Source organism: Garra rufa, chromosome 1 (assembly GCF_049309525.1).
Source record: "Garra rufa chromosome 1, GarRuf1.0, whole genome shotgun sequence".
Taxonomy (NCBI): domain Eukaryota; kingdom Metazoa; phylum Chordata; class Actinopteri; order Cypriniformes; family Cyprinidae; genus Garra; species Garra rufa.
The window spans coordinates 21,319,620-21,332,856 of record NC_133361.1 but is presented as its reverse complement, the minus strand read 5'-3'; the positions used below and the strand labels follow the sequence as shown (position 1 = coordinate 21,332,856).

Below are 13,237 nucleotides of genomic sequence, written 5' to 3'. Positions count from 1 at the left end.
CAAAGTAAATTATAGACTTTTCATCAAGACCCCAAAGAATCATATGAACCTGTGGAAATTGGCCGTCCGATGACCCCTTTAAAGTTGCAGTGAATAGATTTAGTCAACTGAAATATTAAGTATTGTTTACACTACCATTCAAAAATTTGGACACACAAGGTTGATTTTGTGTTTACTGACATCTTAAAATATTTTGATTTAAAGACTTCTGCTTAAATGACTGAAATGACTTTAGAAAAAATATAAATAATACCTATATGAATTTTTTATAAGGTCGATGCTTTACTTAAACATGAATAATGTTTTGATCTGCATACGGATTATACGGTTATTGTTCCTCCTTCAATAGTGTTTGCTGTTTGTTGATGAATGTTCTTCATATATTTTCATATTTTATTATTAATCGATTTCTTATTGAGTTTTTATTTTATTGCATTTGAAGGAAAAATGTTTCCTAGGAAAGGTATGTCTCTTGTGTTGTTTATGCTGCCAGTTTATCACACGTGATCAAGTGCAGTGTAGAGAAAGATGAGAATTTTGAAATGTATTCCATAAAACTGCAGAGCTCATGGACTTTCAGACATGCTTCATTTGATTTTAAGGGAGAACTTTAATACTTTGACTTAGTGTCTTTTACTCTGTGTCATGTTATTTCAAGCTTCAGTGGAACAAAAAAAGATTATGATATGCAGCAAATTTAGACAATACAATGAAATGGCAAAGAAGCATAATGAGCAGGATACAGTGACCAGAACCTCAGAAAATCAAACATAGTGTGTTGTGATGAATTTGACAAAGTGGTGTGACTAGTGTCAATGGCATCATGGCATGACACATCTATGTAATGGACTATTTTTACAGCTTTTTCTGTCCTGTAATTGGAGGTTGACAGCCACTCATAACTGTCAAGTAACCTATGAAGATTATACAAAATATTTCCTGTTTTAAATAAAAAAATCGTATCGTATTGGCTGGTAAATAAATAATGACACCTCAATTCAGATGTTGAGGTGAAGACAAAACCGTATGCACACTTTAAAAGTGCATTAAAAAAGAACACAATACAAAGAATGTGGAAAACAAGTTTAATTCCCCACAAAGATAATACCGCTCTGCACTGTGAGAAAAGCTGTGAGACATGACAGAGCCCATCTCTTGTCTATTTTTTTTTTTTTTTTTTTTACAATATTCCAAAGCTGCTGACACAGTTTGTAAATGGTCTAAAAAGCTAATCATATCTTCTGAACAAGAAGGACTTTGCATTGGTTGTTGTGTTAGTTCCCTCATTCATTTAAAATTATGAAACAATTTTGGTATCAATTTAATTAAAATTAAAAAAACAAGAAATAAGATGTGAAAATGAAATCTTGTCATGCCCTGTCATGTCCAGGGCTCTCTAGAAGTAAACTTGACATGCATCACCTTGTCAAACAAGCACAAACTGTGATAAATGTTTCGAGCGATTGATGTTATGTATTTATCTGAACTGGAACTGTATTCAATTTTGAATTGGATTCTCATTGTTTAATTGTTTAATAGGCATGATACATTTTTTTACCTGAAAAATAAAATGTTATATTTGATTTATTCTGATCTCTTCTGAAATTACTATGACTAGTTGATCATGTGGAGGCTGGTGTTACCTTAAATGTCCAGGATTTACAAACCGAAGACACCTGGATGAATGAAGCTGTTGGCACATTATCACGTGATCTTATTTCTGTTTATCGCTTTCTAGCAAGTTGTGTGGGAAATGACTGAAAAGTTAACTACACCTTTTATCAAAAGCAAGCAATAGTCGGTGGATATTAGGTGTTTAGTCAACCTACAACCTCTGTTGAAAATCAGACTGGCAAGTTTGTGTTCGTATGATCCACGTAAAGGCCAATGTAAGACATAAATGTGGCATTGGGTCCCTGATGAACAAATAATTGAAAATATGGAATGTCTAGAATTATCAAATATCTAAATTTATTCATAATCAATATTTGTGATCAGCTTTTGATGAGAAATACAGTCTAAATTTAATGATCACTTGAAATTAGAGTCAGATTAATACAGAGCTAGATTAAAATTGAAACTAAATCTTAATAAATCACGTGAACTTAAATCTTTAACCAGCTCACTGGACTCTGCCTTTTGGCCTGTGAGTGGATCCTTACAGTTTGTTTCTCTGTATTACATACAGTTTTTTTTAATTTGTTGAACATCAATCAATTTTTACTCTTAAATTGGTTTGGACGTTTTTTGTATGTTCTAGCTCGGAACAGACACAGTCTCCATAGTCTGATATCTAGGTGAGGCGGTCTCTATGTGCTGAGAATTAACTGATTTCTCTGACGTCAGGCGGCTAGCAGATGGTCGGTTTAGCCAGTCTGTCTGCTTCCTGACCTGGGCCCCAGTTAGTCAAGTGCAAACTCTAAGACTATGTGCCATATTTCTAGAGAGAAGAGCAGCACCACCCCTGGAGGGATGAAGATTATCTCTTTTCAATAGTTCAGGTCTGTTGGAACAACACACCTGAAACAAAAATCACGACTCTGGCTTTCTGTGATTGCAAGTTATTTAAGGTGTTTCAACTGTGCACGTCTCAAATGTACTCTAAGTGTGAAAATACTAGAGTTAGCTTTGCTGAAGTAATGTTCAGTGTTTGTGACACTGTCATAGACAACAATGTAGCCAAAGCCTTCATGTACTCCAGAACTTGTAATTACAACTTGTAAGCTCTGAATGTTTTGGGAGCTAGGATTTGGATCATGTGATAGTTGTACCACCTGACCGCCGGCAGGTTTATTTAGAAGTTACTTAGGTGCTAAAGGTGCATTCACACCATAGTGTAATTACCGTAATTACAAGATTCCAACTTGTAAAAAGTTCTTACATCCTCAAACTCATTATTACAACTTATAGGCTGGGAGTTTTCTGAGAACTACAGCTTGTACCATGTGTCCTCTGCACCTCACGTGGCACCAGAGAAAAGTGGCAGCGCTTCCAGTAAAGAAATGTAATTAAGCAGTTATTCCGTAAAATTGACTTTTGCCTTTTGTCTTTATACAAAAGTAATGTGAACATAAACTAAAGACATGCAGCACAGAGATATCATAAATATAGACAGTATATAGGCTATCCTTGTAAATCCTTGTAAACCTAAAGAAATTCTAAAATGTAATAATAACACATTTGCATAACAACTGTTTTTTTCTTAGTACTTAAATTAGTCTGTTTTTAGAATTACATCTGACATTATTTTCATTATTGTGTTTATTCAGTATTCTTGGACTTTCAGATGCAATAAATCTGCAAATGTTCCTTCACTGGGACATTATACCAGAGACAGGGTGACAACGGATATTTTATGGATGAGAAGATGACTGTGGCAGGCCACAATTTGTCCAGCTAAGGAAGGCAAAGTCCATGGTAAATTACTATACATTTTTAACATTGTTATACATTAACTTAATTTTACCTTTCATTTAACACTTTCACTTGCATAGTAAATGAATCAAGGCATGACTATCCTACTTTAACTTGAGGAAGTTTCCATTTCCACATCACTAAATGTCAGTATAAAACATATTTAACTCAATTTGCTTACCAAAAAATAAATGTTTTTTTATTATTAGATAGAATTATATACCATTTGTCAAGTTACCTTTTAGCAGGGTGCACTTGACTGCCCCCTTGTGGCTGCTAGGCTCCCTTGATGCGTTGTTCAGTAGACTTTTACCCAACAGTCAAACCAACATTATGAAATGAACATAATGAAAGAACATGACTGTAAGGGTTAAGGGTGCCATTTGGGACAGGGCCAAAGTGGCTCTTACCTGAAGACAATGGCTGCATTTAATTAATTATGTTGCACGAGTGCCCACTACTGGTGGAACCTTTGCAATGAAGAAGAGGCTCGGGACTCGGAAAGGAAAGGAGGTGACATGAGGCCAAGTATGGTGACCCATACTAGGAATTTGAATTTGTGCTCTGCTTTTAACCCATCCAAGTGCACACACACCCGGAGCAGTGGGCAGCCATTGCTGCAGCAAGGGTGGAGAGAGTGCTGTACATTCACTCCCCCTACCTACAATCCCTGCCAGACCTGAGACTCGAACCTGCAACCTTCAGGTTACAAGTCCAACTCTCTAACCATTAGGCCACGGCTGCTCCAGCAGAAACGTGTGGCTTCACCAGGCAGCAAATACTGTACTTTATCGATTTAATGCATTAGCACCGGAGGAAGAGAGTGAACTACACAAAAATCTAAATGAACTATGGAATAGTGTAAAAAAGAAAGAAAATTAATTTCTGGAAGGACATGTAACCTGTCCAGACAATTCATTGAAACATTTGAGTCATAAAAAGTACAGAGAAAGTAGTACACACTAAAAGATGATTACAAAAAGCTGAAAGGCAATAATAGCAGCACAGGGAGTGGCTCAATGAGATTTCATGTTTATAAAGAAATGGATGCCCTGTTGTGTGACTAGCATGAAATAAGTTTTTATGTTGTGGTGACAGCATGCGGTTGTTGAGATTCATAGGCCAGAGGCCTTAAATGTGCTATGTGCTGCTTCAGAGAGTGTTACAACAAAAACCTGCAAGAAATAAAAAAGTAAAGGACAAGACAATGGTCTTCTTGATTTTCTCAGAGATTCAGAGCTACAAAAAGGCACCATGAAAAAATTCTTGCACAGATGTCAGCTTCATAACAGTCCTTTGAATTAATAATGTTCGTCAACTATTCATTGCAGAAGAATTGAGTAAAATCCTTTTCTGTTCATGGCATCCGTTAATTGTCCCAATAACTATGTCTATGCCGCAGATCTCTAAAAAGTGTTCTGTGCTGTTCTGCTTTCTCATAGAATTCAGCCACTGAATGCAAGTTTTTGCTAGTTGCTTTAACACTTGTAAAAGTATTCTGTGTGCTCACCTTTGAGAAAGGTTGAATGTGTCTGCAATTTCTCTGACTGAATTCTGTTTAGCCATGTACCAAAGAAAGAGCGCAACTTTTTGGATTAAGGGTATTCTTTCAGGGCCAAAACCAGTGCCAAGTACCTCATCCAGCCCTTGCTGCCTCATATAGTGCTCAAACTGTGTTTTAGAAACATCCTTGTGCTAATGTACAGAATTTGCATCCAGACAGGATCCAGGCAATTGCTTTAAAAATGGGGAAAATATGTAGGGTAGAGTGGGGTGAAATGCATAAGCACCCCCTACTGTTTTTCCAAAAATAATCACTAGATAAACTCAAGAAACTTGACAAGAGTGATGTAGAAGTATTCATTATGAAGCTTACACTGGTGCAGGCCCGGCGTCAAGGGGGGCTTGGGGATCTCAGCCCTCCCATGACGTCCTGAAGCCCCCTGCAATGATCTGAAGGACTGACCCCTTCACCCCCGGAATACGATTTTAAATGCGAAAAACTAAACCAAATGTGATTTCAACCGAGGAGTACCCCTCTGATCTAATTTGTGCCACCTCAGATTCAATTTGACCCACTCCAACCCTCCAACACTCGTTGTTTTGAATTTCGATTCGTTTCGGATGACCACCATTGTATTTAAACTTTCACTGCTAAATTCAAACGTGCTTTTGCCCATAGCTGACAGCTGAGGTTGTTGGGACTAATAGGCCAGAGGCCTTAAAGGAACAATATGTAAGACATTTATGTCAGTTAAGCATAAAATGGCCCTGACATGTCACTAGACATTAAGAAATCATGTTCATTTCAAATACTTATATCACTGACAACAGTGGTCCGGCCAGGATATTGTCATTTAAAAGTGAAAGCTGCAACTGATGTTATTGTTGTCATTTTGTGTTTTGGTCTGAGGCTCCACCCTCCAGCTGTCTACTTATCACGAAGTCAGTAGAGTTTCGTCATCCGGGTTGCCAGCTCTGCTCTAGTTACAGCTGCAGCTACAAACGGTGTCAGATAAAACATGGATAACGTTACGAAACCTAAAAGACCTCGTTATGAATCCGAAATACGTCATGACAAAGTCCGAAATAAAACAAGGACTTGTATAGGAGAAGAATTTGAAGACAGACGCCAACGTTGCTAATTTTCTCCTGGACAGGTAAGATTCATCTATGTTTGGCTAACTTTGCTTCTGTACACAGTGGATTTTCCAGGGTCGCCCGTGCTAAATGCATTCATAAAAAGCTTTATATCGCACCACTAGCAGGGTAACGTTATGAAAACAATCGGTAACACTTTCTATGAAGCCTGTATTTATAATATATTATAAGGGTATTCTTAAGGCGTTATAATAAATTTATAATGCATTATAAAAAACCTTATAATATGTTGTATCGTCTTATGAGTATTCATAAGAACAGTTTTATTGTATTATGTTTTACTTATTTGTGGTTATAGCTTTTAAGAGTATGATTACCTCCTCCATAGTTATAACGTATTATAAGTCTCATTTCTTGCCATCTTTCTCATGTCACTTTACTTAAAGCATACAAAGACCACTTATAAGTAATTATAATAATATTTCCCAAAGATCCCTAAGATCAGGCATCAGATCAGATGAATGTGTAATGACATCAGTTTGATTATTTTGATGATACACTGTAACAAATTGCTGTAAAAATTACAGCAATATTTTACAGCAGCGGGTTGTATTTCTTATAATACAGCCAATACAGCATATTGCTGTAAACCGCAATGCATTCTGGTAAATTTCAAATCTAAAGAGGCGGGATTATCTTTAACGGTCGACATTTGGGAGCAGCAAGAAGAACGATTCATAACTGTGGTAAGTAAGTGTCTTATTTCTGTTTTATTTTTCATAATTTGTAACTGTATTAGAATATTAAAGAATATAAGGTGTCATAAACATTCGCGGTAACCGCAGATTAACGAATCCTCCGTCCGCGGAGCACGAGAGAGACTTGTGCGGGGATTCGGCACTGCAGTCGCGGAAGGATTACACACACATTCCCCTGCCTTATATCGGCTATAGGCGTAACATCTCTGGGTTCCTACGTTAAGAATTACAAGCTTCATTGGCAAAAGATGTGATTCACGGCGACGTCGTGCTGATCAGCACACTTTCTCGTGATTATTTTATGATGTACAACAAATTTGCACAGGCAGCCATCTGTTAACACGGGCACCGAAATAAAACGCGTATTTAGGGCTCGCGATTCGCGGTCAGCCGCTCACGGAGGATGTGTGTCACGTAAACTCTGAACGGTGCTGTTAAAGTGGTTAACGTAAGCAGTGAGATGTACTAGCACCTTTGATAACTTGCTTATTCGCTTATTGTTTGAATGTAACGTTAATGCTTTTTGCTAACTTTGATTTGAAGAATGCCTTAATCCAGCCCATTGTCCTGTCTGGCCTGTTCGCAGCATATTACATATTCTGGACTAACGTTATCAAGAGGAGACAGACGGAGTTTTGGAGTTCATACAAAGGTAATAGTTGCATTCTAACAATCTGAGTACCTGCATTTTACATGTAGATATGATAGAATATGTTTCTCAACTCAAGTAGAGAGAGTTTTTTTAGGGAGAATAATTCAGATGTACAAAAGCTAAAACTAATGTGAATTACATATTGTCTGCTTCCTGACTGTTTTGTAGATATTTATCCTGAGAGAAAAACAAAGTTGAAAGGAAAAGACCCATCTAAAACGACAGAACACAGAAGAAACCAGCAGAAGTGAACCCAAGTTACCAGTTTTCTTTGCAATGCGAAGGATTTTCAGCAGAATTACTGACATGTAAGTACACATACACCAAGATCTTTTTCCTTTTATTATGTTATTTTATCCTTTATCTACACTAGCGTTCAAAAGTTTGTGATCAGTAGGTTTTATGTTTTGAAATAAGTATCTTCTGCTCATAAAGGCTGCATTTAATTGATAAAAAATACAGAAAAAACTATAATGTTGTGAAATATTATTAAAATGTTTTATCCATTTTAATATACTTAAAAATGTAATTTATTTCTGAATTTTCAGCATCAATACACTAGTCTTCTAATTACTCCAATGTCCTTTAGTGATCCTTTAGAAATTATTGTATATGCTGATTTATTATCAATGTTAGAAGCAATTGTGCTGTTTAATATTTTTATTAACCTGTGATACTTTTTTCAGGAATCTTATATATTATACTTATATATAGTATGTTACATTGAAATTGATTGTAAAGATTTATATTTTTAGATAAAATGTATATTTTAAATAACTGCTGTTCTTTGAAACTTATTCATCAAAGAATCCTGAAAAAGTATCACAGGCTCCAAAACATACACTGACAACATTGACAATAACATTGACAATAAATCAGGATATTGATAATAAATGAGAATGATCTCTGAAAGATCATGCAACACTGGTGTAATGATGCTGAACATTCAGCTTTGCATCTCAGAAATAAATTATATTTGAAAGTATAGTAAAATATAAAACTTGTAATAACTTGTAAAAATTTTAATATTTTTCACAATTTTAGTGTTTTACTGTTTAATATCATACTGATCTAACTGTAACAATCATCACTCTCTCTGCCTTTGACTGTATCTGTCATCCCTCTGTCTTTGTCTGACTGTATCATTGTTTTGTAAAATATCTAATGTATTGCCCTTTTTGTTCTTTTATATATTTTTTTAGCCACTCTGCATCCTGGGCTGGAACAGCATCTGGATCTGAACTGTTCTCCTTTTTCGATCAGAAGTTTTTTTGGACTCACTTGAGGGCTTGTTGTTTGGCCATGTTGGACTGTCCATGAAGTTGTGAAAATTCATCACTGTCTTTATGGTATTTCGAACCATTTAATTATAACCATGTTGGTTAACTTGATGTTGGTTTCAACTTTGGCTAAATATTGGTTAACCTTAATATTTAGCAGCGTAATATGTTTCAAGTAAATATTTTCATGCCCAATTTATTTTGGAATTCAGAATAATACTGAATACACTGTTCTATGACATTTCTTTCATGCAAATTTGAGAGTTAATAAATAAGAGATTTTTTAAATAAAATTGGACCTGTTTATCAAGATTAAGATGTGTCAAATTATTATTATTTTTGTTTTTATTAAATAATAGGTGCACTGAGTTTCATACTATACAACACTTTATGCAGTTAAATATTGTTTAAAGCTTATGCAGTTAATAAATTGTTTAAATTGCTAGTCATTATTATTCAGCAATCTGGAAAATAAATACTGCAAATAAAGAATATACAAATTAAAGTAGTACAATATTTTTACAGTGAAACGTTATTTAATGATTTCCAGTACACTTGTAAAATTGCAAACTATTGCTGCAATTTCACAGTAGCAGCTTTAAATAATGTATATATCGTTGCTAGTATATATATACAGAAAATTGCTGTATTTTAACAGTAAAACTGTAGTTAATCATTTACAGTGCACTTGTAAAAATTTACAGTATTGCTGGCAACCAAAGTTGCCAGTAACTTGCTGTAAATTTTACAGTAAAACTGTAGTTAATCATTTACAGTGCACTTGTAAAAATTTACAGTATTGCTGGCAACCAAAGTTGCCAGTAACTTGCTGTAAATTTTACAGTAAAACTGTAGTTAATCATTTACAGTGCACTTGTAAAAATTTACAGTATTGCTGGCAACCAAAGTTGCCAGTAACTTGCTGTAAATTTTACAGTAAATTTTTTACAGTGTACCCTTTAGACAGTTTTTGATAAGTAACTCTGCAACTCCATGTCAGATAGCGGTAATTATTATTAGTAGTATGCAAAATATATGCTAACACTGTATTTTGATAGTTCCCCAAATGACAAACTTATTACAAGTAACTTTGCAAGTACATGAACCTTCTACCTAGCCTAACCTTAACCTAAGTCTACTACTACTCTAAGGAGTGTTAGTTGACATGCAGTTGAAAAGTTGCTTATATTCAGTAGAATAAGGGGACCATCAAAATAAAACATAATATAAATGAAAAGAATAAATGTAATATGATATAGTCCATTATAAATTAGATATATTAAATAGCATCCATTGTGAGTTATAAATAATCATAATCTTAAAAGTTATAACCTCAAATAGTCAAGTATTATAATGTATTATAATTGTTGTTATGAGTATTAATGAGATAATATAACATATTATAAGTTGTATTATAATGCATTATGCATTCATTATAATGCCTTAGAAATACCCTCATAATGTATTATAAATAGGGGCTTCATAGAAAGTGTTACCAAACAATCTATGTTCCGACTGAAATGTGGTATTATCTTTACGAAATATTTGGCTAATACATTTTTGCGATACATAATTACTTCGCAAAACATCTCTCATGAAGCATAAACATAATTAACAGAAGAAAAAAAAAACGTATTGTGTAGGACTCGTCACTTGCCATTGGAAGCTCCTTGTAGCAGCCTACATTCCTGCTGCTGGATCCTGCATCTTAGCTGGCCACCTCGAGTCAGGGGGGAGGGATGGGGGATACAGTATTTTGAAAGTGATTGCAGTACCAGTTTTGGCCACAATCCTACATACGGTTCCTTTAAATATAGAAATTTGTGCTGCTTCAGAGAATGTTACAACAAACACCTGCAAGAAACAGAAAAGTAAGGGACAGGACAGTGGTCTTCTTGATTTTCTGAGGGAGCCAGAATTAGCTACAAAAAGGCACCATGAAGAAATTCTTGCACAGATGTCAGCTTCATAACAGTCCTTTGATTTAATAATGTTCGTTAACTATTCCATGCAGAAGAATTGAGTAAAATCCTTTTCTGTTCATGGCATCCGTTAATTGTCCCAATCACTCTGTCTATGCCGCAGATGCCTAAAAGTGCTATTAGCCTATATTCAGTATTTTCAACCAAATCAAAAAAAAAAAAAAATGTTTTTAGTCATTTAAATTAATTACTAACAAATTTGTTAAATACACACTGATGTTTGTGAGTTTGTTAAATGCAAGCCAGGGAGTTTATATTTAAATATGACCTCAAATTAGCATCAGGTAGATGCTAGCCAGTTAGCATCAGCTAACAATATTTTTCAAAGAAGTTATTATTATTTTGTAATTGATATTTTACTAAACTGCCTGTGCTCTGATTTTGCTGTAAATATATAAAGCAATTTGTCACTAAAACTAACTATTTTGGACATATTAAAATTTTGTTCCACAGAAAAAAATTAATGGGGGCATTTTTCCACGGAATTAAGCTAATTACAACATGGCGTGAATGCTGCATAAACTCTGCAGGACAGTGACCCTCCAGGACTGAGTTTAGAGACCCCTGGTTTACAACTTTGTGATAGTTTGTCTCAACTGTTTTTCTAAAAAATACTCATCTAAACTTATTTGACTTATTTTAGCTTTGTTATTTACATGTAAATTTAATAGTTATATTATTATTTTTTTATTATTTATTTAAAGAATGAAAAATTATATGTGATAAACGTATACTTTTAATTTCTGGAGCATTGTCATTAGTGGTCACAGTTCTGTATTTGTGGATGTGTATATTCTGTCATCATCCACATTTGTGTTCGCATTTTCTATATGTAAAATGTCTGCCATATTTCAAATCGGATTAAAGTGAGGAATGTCAGTCTGTGACATGTATCAGCAGGAATGATGGGAGGGACCCTGCCGTCTGTTCAGGTGTTTGGTTACACAAGAAAGTGTACCTAATCTAGTCTCCTACAATTGTGAAAACTCTTATGTCGACGCAATTTATTAAGACAATCTTGAGAATATCTTGAGGAGTCGATGTTGAGCTGAAGCCACGGACGATTCGAGAAATGCGTTTACCTGAAGTCTGACATGAGTGTGACATGAGGACCATGTATGCGTTCATCAGCTTCACTCAGGTAATGCTTAGTTTTATAATTATGAAAGAAATGGGAGATTTTTTTAATCAGCATAGTTTCTGCTTTCATATTTATTATATTTATTTGTATTTTATATAAACTAGAAATGCGTTTTGCACTTATATCCTGCTTTGTCTTGACCCGGTTTAACTGGTTTTCTTTCAACAGAAAGAATAAATGTGTGTCTTCCATTTGACCAGGAAGGTAAGTTTAAGTAGGATTTAAAGCATGCTGACTCTATTTTTCTTATTTATTTACTTTTTTAATTTTCTTTTTAGCATCTGTGTCTCTTCAGACATGAAGTTCATATGTTTGACTTTCCTGCTTGTGAGTGGAATAACAGACTCAAGATCAGGTACTTTATTCATCATTAAATAATAAATTATGTTTATAAAGACTTCTGTACAGTACTGTTTATTTGGATCAACATTAGGGTGAAACCTTTAGGATGTGTAGTTTATTTCTGCTTTTTTTTTTGTCTTTTACAGAGCAGTATAAGGTAGTGGGATCTGCAGGTACTGTATTTGTTGTAGCTGGTGAAGATGTGATTTTGCCTTGTTCAGTCAAACCCAACACCAGTGTTGTGGACATGAGAGTGGAGTGGTTTAGACCAGATCTGAAAGAGGCACAACTAGTGCATCTCTATGAGGATCATGAAGACAGAAACACAGATCAGATTCAGTCCTACAGAGGAAGAACAAAACTGAATCATCAAGAACTATTGACAGGAGACACATCAATCAAACTTTCATCCGTCCAAATATCTGATGAAGGACGTTATAAGTGTTTTATTCAGTCCAAATCCTGGTATGATGATGTCACTGTTAATGTCAGTGTTGAAGGTAAGGAAATCAAATGAAACTAACATGTAACGTTTAATCATGATGCATTTGATGTATATGTTTCTGATTTATTATATTGTTGTTGATGTTGGTCTGTAGTTGTAGGACGTCCTCCAGTGATCACTGTAGATGGGTTTGATCATTCAGGAGGGCTTCATCTACAGTGTGAATCTGAAGGTTGGTATCCTAAACCTGATCTTGAGTGGCTGGACAGTGAAGGAGTCAGTTTGAGTTCAGAAACTACAGAGACACACAGAAATGCAGACAGATTCAGTGTGAAAAACACCATTACTGTACATCACAGTGTCAGCAAGATTCACTGCAAAGTCAAACTGAGACATCACATGCATGAAACTCAGATTATCACCACAAGTAAGTACTGACACTTTTACTGTAATTGTCTGTCATGGTTTCATGGTATGCAGTCAAAATATTTAATCCATCATGGTTAATTTATATACTGTATGTGACCCTGGACCCCAAAACCACAATTTTGAAATGGCTCAACAAATAAGCTTCCCATTGATGTATGGTTTGTCAGAAGAGGACAATATTTGGCTGAGATAC

The 13,237-nt window shown here is 35.0% G+C and overlaps 2 protein-coding genes and 1 long non-coding RNA gene across 3 annotated transcripts in view; 2 read left to right on the top strand and 1 right to left on the bottom strand.

Moving 5' to 3' along the window:
* LOC141332211 (butyrophilin subfamily 1 member A1-like) overlaps positions 1–13,237 on the bottom strand; it is a 136,787-nt gene that overhangs the window by 27,099 nt on the left and 96,451 nt on the right. The window lies entirely within an intron of this gene.
* On the top strand, positions 6,687–9,021 carry LOC141332230 (uncharacterized). The gene is made up of 2 exons (XR_012355293.1): positions 6,687–7,733; positions 8,628–9,021. It is a non-coding gene; the product is annotated as an uncharacterized lncRNA (long non-coding RNA).
* Positions 11,640–13,237, top strand: part of LOC141342246 (butyrophilin-like protein 3) — a 9,008-nt gene continuing 7,410 nt past the window's right edge. The window contains exons 1-5 of the mRNA XM_073846655.1: positions 11,640–11,828; positions 11,997–12,032; positions 12,107–12,183; positions 12,317–12,670; positions 12,770–13,042. Coding sequence (XP_073702756.1) covers positions 12,126–12,183; positions 12,317–12,670; positions 12,770–13,042 — 685 coding nt within the window. The 5' untranslated portion in view covers positions 11,640–11,828; positions 11,997–12,032; positions 12,107–12,125. The remainder of the gene's footprint in view (positions 11,829–11,996; positions 12,033–12,106; positions 12,184–12,316; positions 12,671–12,769; positions 13,043–13,237) is intronic.